This window comes from Pelodiscus sinensis, chromosome 2, assembly GCF_049634645.1.
Source record: "Pelodiscus sinensis isolate JC-2024 chromosome 2, ASM4963464v1, whole genome shotgun sequence".
Classification (NCBI taxonomy): domain Eukaryota; kingdom Metazoa; phylum Chordata; order Testudines; family Trionychidae; genus Pelodiscus; species Pelodiscus sinensis.
The window spans coordinates 15707630-15731764 of record NC_134712.1 but is presented as its reverse complement, the minus strand read 5'-3'; the positions used below and the strand labels follow the sequence as shown (position 1 = coordinate 15731764).

Sequence of the window (24135 nt, the reverse complement as noted above, 5' to 3'; positions counted from 1 at the left end):
TTCTAGATTTTCAAAAACACTAAAACGATATCAAATGAATTAAGGAAATGAGTACTCCTGCACACCCAATGGGACAAGCAATAAAAATTCAATACTGAAGTTAAGCAAAGTTTTACATATTTCCAAGTTACACAACATATGGGGAACTTAAGAATGGATATACCAAACAACACTAACTCTCAGCTGTTTTCATAAATTCTGACTTTTAACATCTAAAGAGAAAATAAGCAATTTTACAATAGAGATATGCATGTTTTTGAAATGTATGAGCGCAAAAAATTCATTGCATACATTACATGATAGCGATCCCATGTATTATATACTTCAACTACATACCCATCACTCTTTTTTAAGAGATAACCCTTCTTCTCACTTCCATACTCCTTATTTCCCTGAAGCTGATGCATACTATATCCTCCCTGCCGGCTCTGGGAATCCTATAGAAAAGAAAAAGCCATTAAAAAACTTTAATGTATGCAATAAGATCTTACACTGATTGATTTACTTTTCCTTCCACAACTCCTCCCAACTTTACATAATAACAGATTTTTAAACAAAGAATCCCAACTAAGAAGTTTAATAACTAGTTATGGACTCTTGCATTACCTGATCATGCATGTATTGCATATCCAAAACTCCTATTAACTTCATTGGGAATTCTGAATATACATAGGGTAGAGGTATATGTCCCAAGGTAATGAAAAAATTTAAAAGGCCCATTAGAAATTGCTAAAGGAGAGCAAGTAATTTTTACATGCACAGTTATTTAGGATACAACACCAGTAATCATCCTCAATTTAATTAAGTTTAAAATTACATATAGTGGACATATTCTTTAATAAACAGAATTTTCCCAAATACATTTCAAAAATTGAAAGAAATAAACAGAATGATCAAAATATTATCCAATTCACACAAAAAAAAAGGCTAATTAAACATTGACTTACTCTCCTAGCCTTCGATCAGGAAAGGCAAAAGCAACATAGGAAAGAAAAAGCAAAGAATTTAAAAGAGAATTCATTTTGCAAAATGATGTGCTCCTGAACATACATTCTGCAGTTTCCTAATTTAAAAAGACAATCAGCAAATGGCACTAATTAGTGGGAAAACACAAGACTGTTCATTGTTTAGAGATACATTTGCCTTTGCTTGCCAAGTAACATTAGAGCGCAGTAAAATATTACACAGGTTTATCTTGTAGTGGAACATGGAAGGTTACTAATAATGGTGTATACAGTGTTATTGTAGCCATGTCAGTCCCAGGATATCAGAGACACAAGGTGAATGAGGTAATACCTTTTATTGCACCAACTTCTGTTGGTGAGAGAGATAAGCTTTCTAGATACATACAGCTCTTCCTCAGCTCAGTTTCACAGCTAAATACAAGGTTAAACAGATAGTGCTAAGGGACTATTCAAGGTAAAATGGCTTTTTAATACCCCATGTAGTGGGGACAAAAATGGGATGAGCTGCTGGTAGACCAGCACTTGTCAAAGCTGTAGGCATCAGCTGAGCATTGACAAATTCATAGCTGGAAACTAGACCTCCATGTGACTCAATGACCTCCTGAGTATTAGTATTGTTCAGCACTTGTATTAGAATTGTAAGGATGTACTTAGTGTTGAGAACATACCACCAATTTGGGGTGTTAGTCATTTTTTTTTCAGTCTGCTCTGAGATTGACACTGCACATTCATGAGCCACTGCAGACATCATGATGGCAGGAGGGGAGAGAAAAGGGGGTATTACCGAGTTATGGTCTCTTGTAGTAAGCCATAAATCAAATGTTATTATAAAAACATAATTTTTAGTGTCTAGCAAAATTATGAATTTGAAACCAGGTAATCACTACGTTCTCAAATGAGCTCTCCCAGAAGAATGATAAAAAGAAAAAAATCTCATGGACAAGTGAATACTTTTCATAAAAGAGTCACTCTACACCTGACATATTAATCCTCATCCTCAAAGGAAATCTGCATAACACTTTTAAAAATGTGCCTGGAATAGGGATGCCAACCCACCAGGACTGGTCTGGAGTCTCCCGGAATCAGCATCTATTCCCTGACTCCTGAAAGCAACCGTGGAAATTTGAAAAGACTATTTTAAGAAAACAATATTACATCAATGTTGGAAATAAAATCTTCTGGAATACTTTTAGATAAAGTTGGCTTAAATTCATAACTTAAATTCATAACTTTGCTAGGCACTAAAAATCATGGTCTTAATAGAGACATTGGATTTATGGCTCATTAAAATAATCTGTAACTCACAAACCTCCCTTTTTGTCCTGTGACTACAAGGTTGTTGTCCACTTCATCTTCATGTTTCCTTAGAGTATGTACCAACCATATATGCTAAAGTATCTGTTTGACCTTGCATTTAGCTGTGACACTGCAAATACCTTTTCAAGATCTTCCAGAGCACTGTGAAACAAAAGCTGGTCTCTTCCACCAACATAAGTTGGTCTAACAAAACATATTACCTCACCTATCTTGTTTCACACTAATAAGATCATTACTCAAGGAATTTAAATTTTTTTCTTCTGCTTTCAAGCATGTTCGCTGTTTGAACACCTTGATAGAGAAGAATTTATAAACTAAAATAATGTAGTTATTAATTTACTCATGTGAAGGACATCATTGATTTCTGATGAAACTACTCAAATGAACAGAAATTATCTTCACATGACTAGATAGTTGTAAGATTTTTTACTTGGGCATCTCCTTCTCTTTATATGTTTTTGAATGTTCAGAACAACTGAACCCTATCCTTGACAAAACTGGAACTAGAATTAACTATGGAAGAACAGAGCTACTTAAAGTGTTACCACAAAATATTTTAGCTGAAAAATTATATTTTGTAAAAACCAATTTTAAAAATCTATGATTTTTTATGAATGTAATTTAAAAAAATTTAAAACTTCATTGTGAAGCATCTAGACAGTCATAACACACCTGAAAAAAGCAACAAAAGCAAGGAAGTAAAAAGTAAAATAGTTAATTTTTATATAACTTCGTCTATCCACAAATGCACACCTTAGAATTACTCCCATTACACTATACTATACCACAGATTATGTATTTCAATCATATCCTACTTCCTCAACATGTCCTTTTGCAATTACTCCCCCGTGTTAACAGTATCTTTGGTGCAACAATGTGTTGAGTCAGGAGGGGGCCGTTTGGTGAATGGGGTGATGTAAAGCTGGTATCCCCAAGGTGTGCAAAAATAAGATTTTAATCTGTATCAACACCAAAGATTTACACCACTGAAGCATACATAAGAACAGCCATACTGGGTCAGACCAAAGGTCCACTTAACCCAGTATCCTACCATCTGGAAACTGGTTGGCCTATAACTCTATCTGCAACCGTTAACAAACAATTATATAAAGAAACTGAAAGATTTTCTCCATAAAGGATCTGAAAGATTAAGTATGCACCAAAGAGAAAGCTAAAGCCCTTCTGCTATCCAAGGACTGAATCTATTACTCATTCCTATGCACATAGGAAACATGGCTAAAAGGATTGTGTGGTTAACATGAAAATTAGAGGCTATTTTTGTAAGAAATTTCAGATCATGGAATAGATAAAGCTTATCTTAATGGAAAACAGTGCAGGAAGTTCTGACACCAGAACTCTCAACTCATCCACCCTTCTAGCTACAGTAATTGCCACTAGAAATGCCACCTTCAGAGAGGAGAAGGAAGTTACAAGAAGTTCAAAAGGTGAGGCCATCAATCTTACTAGGGCTAATTTCAGCTTCGGAGGAGGCATAGGGTCCAATACTTGATGGTACAATCTGGCCACACTCTAGAAACTAGGTGATGACAGGATTGGAAAAAGCAATCTATTATCCGCTCGGACAGAAAAGGCCAAAATAGTTGACAGACGCACTTTAATAGAGCTAACAGCCAAACTCTGTTTTTAGATCTAGAAGATAGTCCAGTGCAAGGTCTAGGGGAACTTGCTCTGTAGATACACCTTTCCCTGGAGGCCACACGAAGAAGCACTTCCACTTAGTCAGGTAATTGTTTCTAGTTGAGGAGTCTCTGTTATTCAGAAGCACATTTTGAACATTCTTCGAGTAGGACTTCTCAAAGGGAACAGACAATGATGCATCTATTCTATCAGATGCAGATCTTGGAGGTTGTGATGGAGCTGACACCCACGGTCCCAGAGATTATGTCTGTATCCAACAGGATGAAGGAAGCTCAACCAACAAAGTTGGTAGGGTCAAGTACCAATGATAGAAAGGCCATACTGGTGCTAAAAGGATGAGATTAACAAGCTCTTGTTTTATTCTGAATACAGCTCTGGGCACTGAAGAAATCAAAGGGAAGGCGTAGAGGAGAAAATTCATCCAGGATAGGAAAAAATTATCTGTCAGTAAGCCTGGACTAAGATCTTCCCAGGAAACAGAACTGGTGGCCTTTTCTGTTGGTTCTTGTTGCAAAAAGATCCACTGCGGAGTCCCCCACAGTTGGATGATGGACCTGGCCATATCTCCATATCAGTCATGTTGATTGGAGAAAAATATGTTCAGTTGATCTGCTAGTGTGCAGCTTTGAGATAGATTTCTGTATTACCTACTCAGTGTAAGAGGTAGATTGCCTCCTGGCAGGATTGGGCTGACAGTGTCCAATTACTTGTTTATTTATGTAAAACATGGTCACCAAACTGTCAGAATACACAAGGATTTTTTTATAAAACTACTAGGGAGATGCACCCCCTGCTCTCTATGCTCGCCAACCCCCTTCTAAGAGCACATCTAGACTACGCATGGCTTCAAAAGAATATATGCAAATCTGAGCCGAATTTACATATCTTCTTCCATTTTTTTCCCCTGGAAGAGGCTTTTCTGATATTTGGGCCATCTACATGGGACCAAATTAGGAAAAAAACCCTCTTAAGTCCCCTTATTCCTCCTAAAAGGAGGTTTAAAGAGGGCTTTCCCGACAATTGGCCTGTGCAGATGGGCCAAATATCAGAAAAGCCTCTCCCAGGGAAAAAAAAAGGAAGATATGCAAATTCGAGCCAAATTTGCATATCTTCTTTCGGAAGCTGCGCATAGTCTAGATGTGCCCTATGGGTAGTCAGACCTGGCTCTCCCCCACCCCAGCTGCCAGAGAGGGCTGAACTGAGGCCAAGACAGCCCCAACCCACCCCGCCTCCTGGACACCGGGGAGGGCCAGGCCAAGGAATTTTTTTTTTTTTAAATAGAGAGAGAGCGATATGGTGGAAAGAACGTTACAAGAGATTTTTATGTGCTTTGATGTTGTATAAAGATTGCAGAATCTTTGATAGAGATACTAAAAGAAGGAAATTCTGGCAGGATAGGAGAAAAGCATCTGACAATTGGAGGCAGAGGTGGGAGTTAGAAAGACTGGGAACAATTCATCTCTTCCAATTAGCATTACAAAGGCAGTGACAGCATCAGAATGCTTTAGTTTGAAAGGAATAAGAGATAGTTTTAGGGTAGATGATTTAAAGAACTTAGAATTAATGGTATTTTATCATTAAAAATCCAAAATTGCTATCACAATAATTCTCTATTAAAAACATCAAAGATGGAGGATACAGACTGAACTGGCCAATAGCAGATAAGAGATAGGGGTGAAAACAAAATTCAATGAGTTGTGACTCAACTCACTCCAAAATATCTGAAAGGAGGGGCAGAAATGAGTGACAGGCAAAGCTAACTGGCTGAACAGCTGCCACTCATGTAGGGAGGAAAACGGGAAGCTTTGTTAATTATTAGAAAGGTCAACCAATTAGAGGAGGTCAGAAACTGAATATAAGGAGATGTTGACAAAACGATATATGTGGGTATGAGCGAGAGTGGAGACGACCAGAAAAGAGGACAAAAGAAACAAGACCAGAGGGTAGAGAGAAGCAGCGGAAGGAAAAGATTGTGAGCAGCAACAGCATACTTGACAGAGTAGAAGGACCCTAGACAATTCAGAGGGATTGTTGGAGGAGTACAAGTCTGATCTATCTGATGATTCTAGAGAAATGACCGAGTATGCCTATATTAAAGCTGAATTCCTGCTTCTGAGCGTGATCAGTCCCATCCCACTTTGTGACTTTCTGCTCATGGCTCACAAAATGGTTATGATAGTACAGCTGAACATACCTTAACCGGGACTTCCTGGTCCAGCAACATCTGACCACAGATATTCCTGGATCATAGAGTCCAGGAACAGGGACGTGTGGAAGCGGGGTAGGAGTGCCGCAGGGGGCAGGGGCAACAGCAACTCAGCCGAGAGCCTAATGTCACAGCAGGGAATTATGTCCCCAGCAGTGTCCGTGGAGCTCCAGCCCCACCCCCAGCGACAGCAAGGGAGCTCGGGCCCCAGTAGTGGAGCTCCAGCCCCCAGCCCTCTGCCCCAGCCCTGGCTCCAGCTGCAGAGCCAGGCAGCTGCCAAACTCTGCCCCAGCTGCTGAGCTCAGGCCGTATCGCTCCGGCCTCAGCAGCAGTGGGGGTAGTGTCATCTAGAGAGCCCTGGGGGACTGGGGCAGCAGTGGGGGCAGTCTTGCACTCTAACCCAGTGAAGCCAGACCAGGGAGGTCCAATCTGTACTATGAAATTATGACAAAACACTGAGCTGTTTTAGGTTAATTGACAACTTTAAAACTGGCATATTACAGGAAAGAATTACTATGCTATGTTAATATGTTGGGATTCTCATATCAAACATTCATATAGCCTTTTTTATTAGCGCTAGATCTTAAAATGAAACAAGAGTCAATATTACTATTGCTAGATTTCTTGACAAAGTATTTTTAAAATTTATGAACATTTTCTCTTAATCAATTTCTGTCAATGAAGCCAATAATTATAGAAGAACACTGTCACATTATTGGGTTTTAATGTGAACAGGCCGATCATTGTTGTAACCCCCAAATGTGATGCAAAGTGGGCCATGTGTTGTGTCAAATGAAAGCCTATGCTATGCTAAGTCTGTCTATGCTATTCATATACTTGTATGATATTTATATGTAAAGTTATGAATATGGGCTCTGTACTTGTATTTCTACATGTTTTCTGTCTGGGAGACAGCAATAGGTGTCGACCATCTATTGAGGGGTGGAGGTGGTCCAATGAATAGTGAATGCTGCATGAACAATTGACAATGATTAAGAGCCTTTAACACCTGAGGAGCACACAAAGGCCCCTTGCCTGGGAAGGACACACCTCAAAACACCATGGCTCCTTGCCTAAAAAAAGGACAGACTGATTTTGTGGTTGTGTGATCAGCCCCATTTTGGGAGGAACCAGCACCCAGGGGAACAATGGATTTCCCTTCTGCATGGGCAAGGTTATAAAAGTATCCTGAGGGTGCCTCCATCTTGTCTTCCCGCCTGCCATCCACTCCAGAAAAAACTGGACAGAGGGCCCAGAAGGATTTGCTGACCCATGGTAACATAGCAGATACTCCAGAGACTTTTAAGCCAGCAGTTTGTTATATCTCTGCGAAGAGGCAGCATCAAAAATTTGGTGATTGAGATATGTAATATATTTTCTTTAAAAATCTTACGCTCAATCTCTTCTTTTATTAATAAACCTTTAGTTTTTAGAATCTAAAGGACTGGCATAGTGTGCTCTTTTGGGTAAGACCTGAAGCATAGACTGACCTGTGGCTGATCCTTTAGGACTGGGAGAAACTGTTTGGAGTTGGTTCGATTGGTGTAAGAATGGTGTAGGTTGTGGTAAAGCTGGGGTGTCTAGGGGATAGTTTTGTAACTTCTTGAGGGCCAGATTGGCAGCTGAGGTGTACTCTGTAACTGGTTTGGTGCCTTATAGAGGGGGAACCCTAGTGTTGGGATCTAAACAGTTTTCCCTGATTTGATCCTCTCAGCGGCGCAATCAGACCACCTGACACATTACAAACACTTAGCATATATTCAATATGAAGATGTGGGAAAGACTGTCTTATGAAAATTTACAAAAGAACTAAATTACAAACGTACATCAGACGTTAAATAAACCTTCTGAGAAGTCATATAGCAATCTTCAGACATCAGCTAAAGAATTTCAGTGTGCTACCTACAAAATTAACAAAATAAAGTATATCAAAATGGTCATTTGTTCTGAATATCAATGTCTGCTGCCTAATATTAGCAGAACTAATTATAGGGTCCCCACGAAGGCATTAATCTTCACAAGCATCTTTTTAGAGAGTGGGGTTACTTGTGATTTAGAATGTATGGAATTACAAAAGCATCTACACAATCTACTGATCACCATTTTTAATACTCTATTTTTAAAAACAAAACAAGGTATTTTATAGAGTTTTGCATTTTTAATCTACTAAAACTGAATCACATTCTTCACTGTTTTGGCAAGAATATGAAACACTTCTGCATTTGATTTCCCTTAGGTTATTTTTAATTTTATACATCTATATACCAGCTGATGTTTAGATTTAGACTGAGCAGCCAATGAGGTACAACACTAGTTGCCAGCAAGACTATGTATTACACTGGCTACCAGCATGGTACATAACTGGTTACTCCAGAGATGGAGAGTTTTAAAAACACTACAGTAGAGTGCAACATTAAGATTATGCTATAACTATATTAAGTAAATGAAATAATTGATCGCAAAAGACAGAAAACTTCAAATTCTTAATGTTATTATCATTATATGTATAAAATAATATTAAATATTTCACATTCTTAATATAGTTAGATGGGGGAATCAATATTTGTTATTTTTGGCCCTTGATTACAATAATTTTATAATTTAATGAGCAAACCATCTGCTTGAACTGCAACTAGAATCCTCTCTTTGCAGCTAAGCATACAAAATATGACATTACGGAATCATAGAAGGAAAGTGTATGTATTTGCATAGGGTTTAAGAAAATGACTGGGTCAAGGGACGCTGTTAGGAGTAGTCGGTCATACAGACCAAACTTCGTTATATATGTCCTGCTGCTGCACTCAGGATATGAAATAAGAAGGATCTGGACCAGCCTTAACTGTAAACATTTTATTTAAAAAAAATGAAGTTTTTATTTAAAAAACAGGTTTATATTCTTTCCCATATAAAGCATTACATACATCTCAAAATAAAAAGGTAGACGCATGGGAAGAATATGCTAAGGCAGATCTTTTTTTTTTTTAAATATTTTGTTACTTAGCATCAAAATATTGCACAGAGGTAGCAGTAAGATTTCTTGCTGTTCCTTTTGAGGAGCAGAAGGGGAGGGAAAGATCTCTTCTCACATATGAAATCTGACAAATATCCAATACTTTGCTTTGCATTGACACATAGTTGGATATTCTAAACGTTCCTTTGTTGAATACCATTCAGGAAAAATAAATTGTTCTGCGCAAAGAATTTATGACTATTTAAACCAGTTTTCAACTCAGACTTCATACAATTTACATTCTGCCTGAAAGTAAGACACATGTAAAATTACCTACCTCTTTCTGATCAAGCTGTAAAGAGGATTTTATCAAGTCTCTGAGTGCAGTCAGCTGTTTCTTTTCTTCATCTTGTGTCTGCTTTATCTGTGGAAGGAAAAATTACTGGTATTATTTCCTTTTCAAAATGCAACTTTTACCTTCATAGTTTTATTTCGTCAAATTTGGTAGTCTGATGAGTTATATTTGATATTCATGACTCCTGCTAGAGGACATGCTACTCTGCCACACCTACCCTAGGAAGCAGTGAAATTTAAAAAAAATGGAGCAAAGATGTGTTCTCCAGGCCTTTTTAGTGAGGCCTCAGTGAAACAGCCATCTTCAAAGCCTGAAACCTGGTCCTCTAAAGTTTAAAAGGGATACGGACAGCCAAGCCAATCAGACTCTTGCAGGCTCAGATAGATAACAGGAGCTGCAGGGCCTTAGTGGGTCAGTTCTTGGCTGAAACCAGAAAAATGAGGAAGGGTGTTCCTCCATGGCTTAGATATAGAGAAAAATGTGATAATGCTGGCCCTGTGATACAGAGGAAGGTAAAAAGGACCTCTACCAGACATAGGGAAAGCATAAACCCCAAGATGGGAACATGGTTATTTGGGAGTCTGAACAAAACAGCCCAGTTTAAAGTGCCCAGGGCCATGGTTGAAGACCTCAGTGAAGGCAAACAGACTGTTACTCATTGGACTCTAATACCCCAGAAAGGGTTCATTCAGACTTTATGACTGGCCTGGAAATCCAAGCCCCTGAAGGAAGACACAATTATGTCAGCCAGCGGCCTGCAAGGAACATTAGGAATGAGCAAAAAAAATTTGACAGCACACCGTAGCACTTACAGCTGTTATAATTATCCATGAAAACTATTATAAACATGCACTAGTCTGTTCCTTATATATTTATTAGCTATTCATTTACCACAAAAGCAAGCCAAAGTGAAAGGTATACTGAGAAATAGCCTTTTCAGTCTCCACAAATGGACAGCATGTATTTTTTTGTCATATGTTAATGGTTCATTATAGTGAACTCAACCAAATTAGCCTCCAAAGTCTTAATATTTCAAATAAGCTTGACAGCTGGTTTACAACTAGACTTGGAAATAGTTTCATTCAACCACATACAATCTAGGTGCATGTGCAATTCTGTGGGAAAAGGTAAGACTGATTTAATTTGATTTGTATAAGTCTACAGAATCTCATTTTCAGTAGTGTCAATTTCTGCAACATAATAACAGGGAATCACTGCCTTCCTGGTTCCCAGGTCAAGATTCACCAATTGGCACAAATGTGCAAGGCTCGACAATTAGGGCAATCTACTCGTCTGTGGCGAGTAGATTTTAGCCCGGCACAGCGCCGCATCGCAATCAGCGCATGCGCAACCCGGTCTACGCATGCGCAGCATGCCAAACTGCGCTGCTGGCGGGTGGGCCTCGCCGCCACTTGTCAAGCCCTGCAAATGTGGATAATTTAGGGTATGTCTACACTTGCAGCCTATTTCAGAATAGGGCTGCAAATGTAGGCATTCGGAATTGCAAATCAAGCCCAGGATTTAAATATCCCGCGCTTGATTTGCATCTTCCCGGCCGGGCGCCATTTTTTGAAATTTACAAGCTCGGAATAACTGCCCGCTTCTACACGCGGCAGTGAAATGGTAGTTTGAAATAAAGCCCTATTTCAAACTACCTGTTAAACCTCATTGCAGGAGGAACAACATGTAGTTCAAAATAGGGCTTTATTTCGAACGCCCATTTCACTGCTGCGTGTAGACGCGGGCAGTTATTCCGGGCTTGTAAATTTCAAAAAAAAAAAAAAGGCACCCGGCCGGGAAGATGCAAATCAAGCGTGGGATATTTAAATCCTGGGCTTGATTTGCAATTCCGAATGCCTACATTTGCAGCCATATTCCGAAATAGGCTGCAAGAATAGACATACCCGTAGTGCCACTGGAAATGAGTTCAACTAGTATCATTCAAAAGCACTATCTCCCAAGAAAACAACTGTACTATATATGACAAATCTTAGAATAACTGCTTCACACACACCCACATCCTGTAATTTCCACTCCAACTCATCTGATGAAGTGGGTTTTTACCCACGAAAGTCCAGGATCATATGTTTGTTAGTCTCTAAGGTAACACAGGACATCTCATTGTTTTTATATAAATATATAAGAAAATATTTTAAAACATATTTTAAAAAAATTACTCTTGTGAAGTTGAATTGTGGCCTTTGACTAACAGTGCTGTGTTATCAGTTAATGTCCAGAATATATTTGCTATTTTTTTAAGGTTACAGTCTACTATAAATAGAAGGAGAACTAGGAGCTGATTTGCTATCCTCAGCCAAAAAAAAAAAAAAATGTGATTCAGTGGTACTGATTATCATTTATTTATTATGCCAAAAGAGTTCTAATGAGGCAAAGATAAAGACATCAGCATCCAGTCATAAATTACTGGAATTTATCTGCAAACAATATGCATATAGTTACATAATGAATAATACATAACATAATTAATTACAATCCCCAAGAAATTTACTACAAAATCCTTATTTTTACTTTGGTCTTGTTCCTTTTTCAGGCATTTATGGGGATACAAAGAGTACTGACTGCTAGCTAAGTTTTTGGAGCAGGAGTGGGGAACCTCAGATGCAGCATGTGGCCCCCGAGGCTAAAGGGTGCACTGATCCAAGACACCCACACATATAACACTGCCTATCACATCAACTATGCCAATAATGCGTTGTATCAAAAAACACAGAAATAAAATACTGTTTTTGCCATTTTACAACACAACTGGAGTTCACTAATTGCCTTCCAGAGGCTTTAATGCATGGGAAAGTGGTGATGGCTGATGCAGAGGCTAAATAGAGAAAAATACATCCTTTGAACGGGATTGAAGATGATGAAATGTTTAGCAGAAAGTCTCTTAGAACACTTATTGAAGATGAGTTGTGGGCTATGAAAGAAATGAATTACAGCACATACACTTACATGCTGAAGGACATGGCACTATCAAAAGCAGAAAAAATAAGAACTGATTTCAACAGTAACATGAAGACTTTGCAGTTGCTAAATTTTCACAGAAAAATACTTTGTCCTGCATGCAGTATGCTGAAGTTTCAGGGACCCATAGTTGATGCCAAACCTAAATAAGAGGTATAGAAAAGTCTGATCCTGATATATGGGAGAAATTCTGAAAAGGAAATTTGATTGTTAGAAGGTTGCCTCTTGACCTCTTCCATCCACATGGTTTATATGATGCTCTACAAGGAAACAGAACTATGAAAGTTGTTGGAGGGTTGATGGGCACAACAGTATCCAAATGCTTTTTCCTGATTTTTCCTGACAATCCCAGAACTCTATCAAATGTCAAATGAAATATTAAGCATGGGTAGGATGACTTCCCAAAAGTATCGAAATATCATCTATCCTCAGTAAGTGATGTTAAACATGAAGAATGCTCAATATTAAAGCTACAGGATTATCTTACTCTCATTAAAAACTGATTTACAGGCAACAGATCGGAGCTCATTAATATGAAGTCTTCAGCAGTGAGATTACTATGCCAGTTGAATGGATAAACTGGGTCATGACTTATATGAAGCCTTCAAAACTCAAAGAATTATCCAAGGCTTTATCAGTCAGTAGGCTTAAATCAGGAAGAAGGAGAGGTTACTCACCTTCGGTGCAGTAACGATAGTTCTTCGAGGTGTGTCCCCGTGGGTGCTCCACGTCTGGTGTCGGGCTGGTCCCGGCGCCGCGAATCGGAGCTTGCCAGAACTGTCATCGACCGGGTCGCGCATGCGCGAGCAGCCTTCGCGCCTTTGAACAGCCGCGCGCGACCCGATCCCCGCCAGTTCCTCTCACCGCCCATCTGAAAGAGATAATACAACAAGATTCCGTAGCGGGGAGGAGGGCGGGTCATGGAGCACCCACGGGGACACACCTCGAAGAACTATCGTTACTGCACCGAAGGTGAGTAACCTCTCTTTCTACTTCGGGTAGTCCCCGTGGGTGCTCCACATCTGGTGACTCCGGAGCAGTAATCCACTAGACGTGGGCTACGGAATCACTAATGCGATGGTTTGGCAGCACTGCTGAGGCCAGGGCTGAGTCGGAAGCCAAGCGCTGCACTATCGTGTAATGTCTTGAGAATGTCGTGTTGGAAGACCATGTAGCCGCACGACATATGTCACGTAATGGGACTCCTCTGACAAAGGCTGTTGACGTAGCCATTGCTCGCGTAGAGTGGGCTCTAGGCTGTGATAGAAGCGGCCTCTTACGAATGTTGTAGCAGGTAGTAATACAAGAGACGACGATCTTCGAGATGCGTTGGGCAGATAAAGCTTGACCTTTAGAGTGTCCCGAGGTGGAAACAATAAGACAGTCCGTTTTCCTAACATCACGGGTTCTATCTATATAGAAAGCTAGCGCCCGACGGACGTTTAGAGTGTGCAGGAGAGCGTCCTGCCTTGACGTGTGAGGTTTTAGGTAAAAGCATGGCAGAACGATCGGTTCATTGATGTGAAACTCAGTGCAGACCTTCGGTAGAAAGGCTGGGTGAGATCTCAATGTTACAGCGTCCTTAGTAAAAACTGTATAAGGGGGTGATGACATCAGTGCTGCGAGCTCACTCACCCTGCGTGCCGACGTTATAGCAAGGAGAAAAAGTACTTTCATTGTAAGGACCGGCAACGGTACAGTTTCTAGGGGTTCGAACGGAGGTCTTGTTAGAACATCTAAGACCAGGTCAAAACTCCACACAGGTGGCGGGGGTCTGACTGGTGGATTGAGGTTAACGAGTCCTTTAAAAAAAATCTTGTCACCATGGGATGGGAAAACACTGACTTCCCTTCGATGGGAAGGTGGAAGGCCGCAATTGCTGCTGCATGGACTCTAAGAGATGATATGGAGAGACCAGTAGTCTGCAGCTGGAGAATATAATCCAGTATGACATTCAGTGGTGAGATAAGGGGATCGAGGTCCTTAGGAGCGCACCAGCGAGCGAATCTCGACCATTTAGGTAGATAGGTCTTTCTGGTAGATTCTTTCCTGCTATATAGCAAGATGCGCTTTACCTGGTCTGAGCAAAGCATCTCGGACGTGCTGAACCATCTACCATCCAGGCTGTTAGGTGTAGGGTGTCCAGCTTCGGATGAAGAAGGGAGCCGTTCTGTTGCGGCAGCAGGTCCGGTAGGTGAGGAAATCGGTGCGGTGTAGGTTGCCTGGGCCAAGCAGGGGCTATGAGCAGCACTCGTGCCTTGTCCATGACAATCTTCTCTAGTACCCTGGGAATGAGCACAACAGGAGGGAATGCATATAACAGCGATGTTCCCCAGTGAAGAAGAAACACATCTCCCAGGGAGTGAGCGCCCACTCCCGCTCTGGAGCAGTAAGTTCTGCATTTCGCATTGGTCCTTGTGGCAAAGAGATCTATCTCCGGGTGACCCCAGCAGTGGAAAAGGGGTAGGAGGACGTCCGTGCGAATTACCCACTCGTGGTCCTGATAAAAATGTCTGCCCAGCGCATCTGCGATGGTGTTGTCCACACCGGGTACGTATGCAGCCACGAGAAAAATGTCGTTTCGAATGCACCACTCCCACAGTCGAACTGCCTCTGCACAAAGGGACCTGGAACGAGCACTGCCTTGTCTGTTCACATAGTACATCGCTACGATGTTGTCTGTGAGAATTCTTGTCGTTGTGCCTTTTATGTGCCTCTTGAACCGCCTGCATGCATGAAACACTGCCCGCAGCTCGAGGAGGTTGATGTGCAACAACATCTCTACTGGGGATCACCGGCTTTGGGCCTTTTCGGCACCCATGTGAGCACCCCAGCCCATGAGAGACGCGTCCATGGTTATCTCTCTTACCGGTTGTGGCGCGTGAAACGGAACTTCTGATAGCATGCTGCTGGGGTCGGTCCACCAGTGTAGGGACTCCTTGACTTGTACGGGAATCGCCACGGTTTTGCGAATACTGTGTCTGATGGGACTGTACACGGTGGTCAGCCACTGTTCTAGGCACCGCAAATGTAGTCTTGCGTGCCACACGATGATCGTAGTAGCCGCCATATGACCCAGGAGCTGCAGGTATACGCGGATTGGTAGTATAGGGGACTGCAAGATTGTTGTCACCAAGTCTTTTATGGCTTGGAAACGCTCAACCGGCAGATGTACTCGCTCCTCGAGGGAGTTCAGCCGAGCTCCTATGAAGGTAAGAATTTGTGTCGGTTGTAGTCGGGATTTTACTGTGTTTACAACAAGGCCGAGGGATTTGAATAGAGCCAGCGTGGCCGTCACCATGTGGGAGGTCTCTGCGTGAGTGCGACCCTTGATCAGGCAGTCATCTAGGTAGGGAAAAATTGTGACTCCTGTTCTGCGTAGGTGGGCTGCTACCACCGCTAGCGTTTTGGAGAACACCCTTGGTGCTGATACGAGGCCGAACGGAAGTACTTTGAATTGGAAGTGATTGTCCCCTATCACAAAGCGTAGAAATCTTCTGTGTGCTACATGGATTGAGATGTGGAAATATGCGTCCTGTAAATCTAGGACTGCGAACCAGTCCCCTTTGTTTAGTGCTGGTATGATCTTGACCAGCGTGGTCATTTTGAAGCGCTGTTTGCGGATGAAGCGATTTAGACCTCTTAGGTCGAGGATTGGCCTCCAGCCCCCTGACTTTTTGGGAACCAGGAAGTACCGGGAGTAAAACCCTTTTCCCCGAAACTCCCTTGGAACTCGTTCTATGGCACCTACGCTTAGAAGATGGAGGATTTCTTCCCGAAGAACGGTCTCGTGAGATGGGTTCACGATAAGGGCCGAGGTGGGAGGGGTAGTGGGGGAAACTGAGATGAACGGAATCAAGAGGCCTGATGGTATCAGCTCTAATACCCATCGGTCCGACGTAATGCTGGCCCATTGATGGAGATAGGGTTTCAGCCGATGATTGAATATGCTGGAAACAGGCTTTTGTGTGATGACCACTGGGGACATGTTCGAGTCCTTGGCGCAGGAGTCAAACCTGCTGCCTAGAAGCTGGTCGGGTTGGTGGGCGATTCTGCTGTTGGCGTTTGCGTTGCGGACGCTGTCGGAATTTTGGCTGCTCGGGTCCACGTTGCTGTTGCTTATATGACGAATAATCGTACCTCCTTTGGAATGGGTAGTATCTCCTTTGCCTGAAGGGCGGCGTGTACATACCCAAAGTTCTGAGGGTAGTACGCGAGTCCTTCCCCGAGTGTAGAATTTCATCGGTTGTGGAGGCAAACAGCTTTTGTCTATCGAAGGGCAAATCCTCCACTTTGGTCTGTAGCTCCTTAGGAGCTCCTGCCGACAATAGCCATGAGGCTCTGCGCATGGCGATACCTGATGCCATGATTCGCGCCGCGGTGTCCACTACATCAGCGGCGATTTGAAGGGATGTTCTGCATGCCACGAATCCTTCTTGGACTACCGCTTTCAGAAGGGGTCTCTTGCTGTCCGGAAGGTGTTGCATGAGTTCGGGGAGCTTGGAATAGTTATCAAAATTATGGTTTGATAGGAGTGCAGCATAGTTAGCAATTTGGAGGAGCAGGGTTGAGGAAGAGTAGACCTTACGTCCGAATGAATCTAGTTTCTTAGAGTCCCTGTCCGGAAGGGAGTTCTTGAAGTGAGGAGTCTTTGCCTTATGGCGGACTGCGTCGACGATCAGTGAATTAGGCTGGGGGTGATTAAAAAGAAAGTCCAGCCCTTTGGATGGTACGAAGTACTTCTTATCCACTCTTTTATTAGTAGGTGGTACTGATGTTGGCGTTTGCCAAATCTCTTCGGCCACCTCCATAATGGCTTCATCTATCGGTAGGGCAATCTTCCGCTGCTGCTTCGGGTGTAAATTTTTGAACAGTTTATGTTGCTTGCCCTGGGTCTCGGTAAATTGCACCTCTTGGGATTGTGCTACACGTCTAAAAAGATCTTGGAACTCCTTGAGGTCATCAGGGGGTGACGTTTCAGCTGGAGTTACAGCTTCATGTGGCGAAGGTACGGAGGAGTTAGCATTAGGTGACCTGTCTGGTTCTGACTCAGAAAGTTGTCCCTCCTCCGGGTCTGATTGCTGCGATCGAGGGGTGGGGGATCGTGGAGGCAATGCAGGCCTGAGCGAGGACTGCTCTTGCGGTCTGGAGTGTGTGGAATACGGACTGATCGACCGACAGGAGCATGGCGACCTACGGCGAGATCGCGACCGGCTATATCGAGAGAATTCGCCATAGTAGCGACTATGACAGTGTGAGTCATGTCGGACAGAGTCTGCAGGCGACGAGTGTCTAGAAGATCTAGCGCTGCTGTGCCTGCCATAGTACGTGCGCCATGGTGAGTGTGTTAGGGAATGTCTGGGAGGAGATCGAGATATGGAAAACCTGTGATGAGAACAGCTACGCTCCCTATGGTAATGATGATGAGATGACGCACTGCGATTGTCATGCTTCCTGTGTGCCGCTGTGCGGTCAGCATGAGTAGACATATGAGGTGATGCCTCTGGAGAGGGTGAAAGAGAAATCGCCTGAGCATCCGGTCTGCATGCTGCCTTAGAAGGCTGTGGTGGTAGCTGTTCCTGACATGAAGGCTGCAGAGCTGTAGGTTCAGTGGAATGTGATGAGGCAGGCATTTGTTCTGTAGCATGCACCCCCGGTGCGGACGGTGCTGAGGACAGCTCCCTGTGAGGAGAATGAACTGAAGAGGCTGGTGGGGTCGGCACCGGGAGCGTAGGTGCTGATGGAGCTGGCCCTTTAAGAGGCTCCTGCGGTGCCGGCGGCGGCCGAGGCTTGGACGTGCCGGGCGGCTTTTTTGCTGCCGGTGCGCGGGCTGCCCTGGAACCAGAGGCACCCGGCTTCTCTCCTGCGCTGCCCCGCGACTGTGGGGCTATTGGCAGGGACCTAACAGGAGAGGCTCTCTTCGTCTTTGGGGAAGGCACATTTGGGGAAGGAGCCCTCCGCTTTTCCAAAGTGGGGTCTGAGGCAGAGGAGCCTGTTGAAGCAGAAGGCATCAGTGCCTTATCAAACAGGATTTCTTTGAGTCGCCGTTCTCGCTCCATGCGAGCTCTAGTCGTAAGTTTAGCACAGTGGACACATTTTTGGGGAATATGTGCCTCCCCAAGGCAGCGAACACAGGCAGAGTGACCGTCTGAGAGCGGCATAGACTCTCTACACATGCAGCATTTTTTGAAACTGGGGGAACCCGGCATTTTGACAGGTGGAGAGGGGTTTGTCTCGCACCTCTCTATGTTGACTAGCTCTCTTATTCCCGTTTCTTTTATTATTTTCTTTTCTTTCTTTTTTTTTTTTTTGAATGAGCCGTCGAGGCTAAAGGCTGCCGCGGCCAAAGTATCGGGAACCACGGTCTGAACTATCAGTCTTAGAAATTAAATATATCAGAGTTGGTTTTTTTTTGTTTTTTGTTTTTTAGGTAAATGAGGAGAGCTCCGTCTGCGACCAGGGGCGAATGAGAGGAACTGGCGGGGACCGGGTCGCGCGCGGCTGTTCAAAGGCGTGAAGGCTGCTCGCGCATGCGCAACCCGGTCGATAACAGCTCTGGCAAGCTCCGATTCGCGGCGCCGGGACCAGCCCGACACCAGACGTGGAGCACCCACGGGGACTACCCGAAGAAGAACAGCCTAAATCTGTGTTCAAATGCAAAGAAAATCAGAGTGAAGTTGGCAGGGACTATTATAGAGCTAACCACATTGGAGAAGGTGCAGAGGAGGGCAACCAAATTGATTAGGGAGCTGGAGCGCATGACCTATGAGGAGACACGGAGGGATTTGGGTTTGTTTAGTCTGCAGAAGAGAAGAGTGAGGGGGGATTTGATAGCAGCCTTTCTGTCTAGGAAGGAGTAAGGCAGAAAGGGATCCAGGGATTATAGTGGGCCACAAGCTAAATATGAGTCCACAATGTGAAGCTGTTGCAAAAAAAGCAAACATGATTCTGGGATGCATTAATAGGTGTGTTGTGAGCAAGACACAAGAAGTCATTCTTCCGCTCTACTCTGCGCTGGTTAGGCCTCAGTTGGAGTATTGTGTTCAGTTCTGGGCACCGCATTTCAAGAAAGATGCTGAGAAATTGGAGAGGGTCCAGAGAAGAGCAACAAGAATGATTAAAGGTCTAGAGAACATGACCTATGAAGGAAGGCTGAAAGAATTGGGTTTGTTTAGTTTAGAAAAGAGAAGATTTGAAGGGGGACATGATAGCCATTTTCAGGTATCTAAAATCTTAAAATAAATCATGATATAATTTACAGAATGCAAAAGTAATCTAACTAAGGTAATTGTAACAAAAATCCTAGGACAAGCTGAGGCTTAAAGAAACTTTTTTTTATTTGTACACTCTAAATGTGACATTAGCTTATACTTTTAACTATTTGATACAGATATGGAGTTATTTCAGTTTACTGATAGTACTTAGACTGAATTAAGATGAACAAGCAAAAACATTTTCCTATTTTCAGACATTACGCTACCTTTAATTACTTACATTATACAAATCAGCAGCTAGTTTTTCAATATACTGTTTCAATTTATCAGCTGTTTTCAAGCCATCTTGGAAGAAACTAAAATGGAAAAAAAAATATTGGATTTATCAGCAATACATGAAATTTCTGTATAAAAAAACCCTGAACTTTCAATAGAAAATTATACACAACTTAAACCTATTCCTCCGTCAAGCAGAAACAAAAAATATTCCTAATTCATAATTTACTTTATATTGCAAGCCATCTGATGGAATATAGCGTCCATATAGCTCAAATGCACTTTAAAGATCTGACGATTCTTTTTAATTATTCACAAATATCCCTTGCTGAATGAATATATAATAAGGCCAAATGCATGTAATTTTACAATTGAGTTAATCTTGAAATGGTTTTTGCATACCATTTTGATTTTGTTTTAGCATTTCAGTTTTTACAACTTACAGTGATGTCATTTAAAAAGCATAAGAAATATGTTCACATAGTAAAAATATCGTGAAAGCCTACATGTATCGAATGTCAAAACTCTGCAAACCCCACACTTTCACCCAAACTGTATTGCTGGATTCATCAACTGGCAGCTATACATAGGACATACAAACCACTGTATATAAACACAATTTTAATTTCTGTCAACCAAATATTTACTTTAAATTGAAAGCTCTGGGAAATAATCCCTAGTCATTTCATCTGAGAGTCAAGCTCTTAATTAGTGTATTTCTCTGCAGATTTCAGTGACACACTATCCATTACCAGAAGAGGTTTAACACTGACTTCTACCCTTACATACCAACATCAATATAAGTTATATCTCATTGCTGTATTTTATCACTGCTAGCAAACTTTTTTTTTTAAGCAATTCCTATAATCTTTGTCATGTAACTTCATAGGACATCTCTCATCTTGTTCATCAAGCAAGAAAAAAGTGCCTAAAAGCCTAGTTTTGGTATGTCTTCCTCCATGCTTCCATTTCTAAAAACTGACATAAGTTGCCACTTATCTACTTATTTCATAGTGATTCTGAGAGGATTACTTGTTTATAAAATTAATTTAAAGTGCTATGTAAATAATAATAATAATTGTACTGTTATTATGTAGATGTAAACACGTTACCAGTTCTTTACATTCCAGCTCCATTTGCTGTGAGATAAAAACTGCTCCCAATGCAGAACTAGAGGGTTATGCTGCCTTTTCACTAGAACCATCTCTCTCTGGTTCCCTTATTTCTTTTTGGAAGAAGCAGTTCTTTACTCACCCATGGAATCCCTATGTAGGATAGTCACATTGTAATCACTATCACTTGGAGGAGGATTAGAGAGCAGTATATGGACCAGTCAAAGCTATTCCCTAATTAAGCTGATGAATCACTGTTGAGCAATATACAAAATACCCCTCAATCCTCACAGGCTCCCATAGAGTGAGAAACTCAGAACAGAAATGAAAGATACAAATTTGATTTGGCCTTACAGAACACTGTCTTCAGGGTGCTTTACTAGTAAGAATTATAGATGCACATAAGAGAACTAGCAGGTTCTCTACAGCAGACCAGTCTCTTTACACTTATTATATTAAATGGAATATTTAATAGTTATGCTAAAAATTTCTGATACCATTTTTATAAACAAAAACAAAAGAACTAAGGGTCACTGTTGAAATGTTTCAAGATTCTTTCTGAAAAAGTGAATATTCAATGCAAAATTGTCTCATTTTAAAAGTACTGACATTCAGTAATTCATTACTTAATATTAAATATAAATATAATTTATATTTGTACAGGTTCCATTATAAGATCATATGGTAGCAGTTTTATTTCTATCCAAAACCTATTATTTTATTGTTGGTATGGTTCAAATAAATTCACAAAGAACTCAAAAAATAGTACTAAGAACCACTGTAATCCAAACTAGTGAGATGGTTAAGTTTTCACTATAGGGCTTCAAATAGTTCAGGGACTAAAAAAATTAAAGAACAGGTTACACCTTAATTTCCTAAAATTACTGCAGAATAGAGTTAAAGGTAAATAACAAGGAAAGCTGCTGCTCTGGATTCCTAAGCCTATTACTTTGCCTCTATTAAAGACTATTTAAAATCTATTTTAAAAGAAATTAATTCTACTAATGTTTTAAAATCAAATTCAATGGGACAAGGATTTGGCTTTCAATGTATAGATCATCAAGTATTCAGAATGGCCCAATTTAATAGTCTGCTTGGAATTGACATTGCCCATACAAGAGGCAAAGCTAGGCAATATTCACATTTCTGTCGTCAGATTTATTCTGCAGAAAAATCTCAAATATTTCAGTAACCCATTGTTAAAAGACAGACATCATCATGGTAGGAAAAGGAGGTGGAGAAACCCATTTGTTTAACTGAAATATTGGATTTACTGATCCAAAGAGTTATACTGTACTTACTTGCACTGTGCATGATAATATTTAATAAGATTCTGCAGAAGGTCCACACCTTTTTTAGTCTTGATTTCATTAACCTTAATGAGATACTGTAGAAATAAAAATAGAATTTGCTGTTGATAATTGTATGTTAGGTCTTCAGCTATGTTCAACCAGGAGAGCTTCCATCTCCAATCTCTTCAATTAATTTAATAATTATCTCTGCCATTATCTTGTTGCTAGTTTGCAGAACATTGAACCAAGACAATGATTAACACACAAAATGAATTAGTATGTTTTTAGAACTCTCAAATGAACTAATGTTAACATTTTCTAATACAAATCTGCCATAAATGCATGATTTCCCCCCTCAAACGGTAGGAAAACACGCCTTTTTGTGACATTACAATTATTACTGCATTTCTTCAAAAATGAGAATGTTACTAAATTCTAATTGATTTATCCTCAAATTAAATATAGAGAACTATTTTAAAAGTCACTAGAAAATATTTTAGAAGTGATCATCATAGATTAACAATGATTGAACTAATACGTCACAGACATTTGTCAGTTTAACAGGCATCACCACAGGATCTCAACCAAATCATTCCTTTTTTTAAGTAACAATATATCAGAAAAGACATCCTGAACAGCAGTGCTTTGCACCTAAGGACTGAGAAAACTACCTGCACTTACTATGCTTTTTTTAGCCTGAGATCTTTACTTTAACAGTCTAAACAGAGGGCTGAAACTCAGAATTAGTAAGTGAATTAGATGGAGAACCTATGTCTTGCATAGGATTGTCAGAACAAGAATCTTTAATATAGTTCAGCCACTTGACAGTCAATGCATTTTCCTATTATGCCTCCAAGAGAATTTAACCTGTCTCTAAGGGTGTCTAGACTACATTGTTTTTTCAAAAAACTTGCCCTTTTTTCGAGAAAACTTCACCTGCCTGCACACTGCAATTGTGTTCTTTCAAAATTAAATTGAAAGAATGCAGGGTTTTTTCCAATATTGGTAAACCTCAAATTACGAGGAAGAACGCTTTTTTCAAAAGAGCTCTTTCAAGAAACGGTGTGTGTGGACGCAGAACAGGGACATTTTTCGAAAGAAGAGACAATCAAGAAAAGCACAGGTGCCCTGGTGGCCATTCTGTGAATAGCAATCAGGGCTTTCTTTTGAGAGACCGTCCATGCAGTTTGGACGCTCTCTTTCAAAAAAGCAGATTGCTTTTTCGATACGGTTTTGAGGTGTGGATGCTCTCTTTTGAAAGAAGCTTTTTCCAAAGAGCTCTTTCAAAAAAAGCTTCTTTTGAAAGAAGCTTGCAGTCTAGACATACCCTAACAGGATCCATAGGACACTTCCATTAAAGTATGTAACATAACTGTTTCTTACTTCACACATCTGGAGCTGAAATAACCGTCTTTCTTTCTCCATTTCTTCTGCTATCTCAGCTCCTGTTATCTCTGTTCGTATCATCCCATGCTGTTTTGCATGTTCTCTTTTTTCCTTTTCAATTTTTGTGCTGCAATTACAATTAAAATAGATTTCAGGAAATGTATATCAACTGTCATATGATCTAGAAATTTTACTAAAACAGACTGTATAATATTCTGATGGCAAAATAGCCACGCTGTAAATACAAATTCTCCCTTATTTTTAAGCTTTACATAATTTAACAAGTTTCGCCAATAATATCTTGGGACTTAAGAGAACTGACTTGCTGAAATCAGTACTAAATGAGCTGTCAATGAATGAGAGACAAGAAGACTGAAGGCATAACAGGAACTTCAAAATGTCCCAAATGAAGGCCACCATGGGCTGA

The 24135-nt window shown here is 41.1% G+C and overlaps 1 protein-coding gene across 5 annotated transcripts in view; it reads right to left on the bottom strand.

Moving 5' to 3' along the window:
* ASAP1 (ArfGAP with SH3 domain, ankyrin repeat and PH domain 1) overlaps window positions 1–24135 on the bottom strand; it is a 306096-nt gene that overhangs the window by 104190 nt on the left and 177771 nt on the right. For all 5 annotated transcript variants that reach the window (XM_075920136.1, XM_075920137.1, XM_014573856.3 and 2 more), the window contains 5 exons: window positions 23706–23835; window positions 22332–22417; window positions 19923–19998; window positions 9435–9521; window positions 337–437 (listed from right to left, as the gene is read on the bottom strand). In XM_075920136.1, coding sequence (XP_075776251.1) covers window positions 337–437; window positions 9435–9521; window positions 19923–19998; window positions 22332–22417; window positions 23706–23835 — 480 coding nt within the window. The remainder of the gene's footprint in view (window positions 1–336; window positions 438–9434; window positions 9522–19922; window positions 19999–22331; window positions 22418–23705; window positions 23836–24135) is intronic.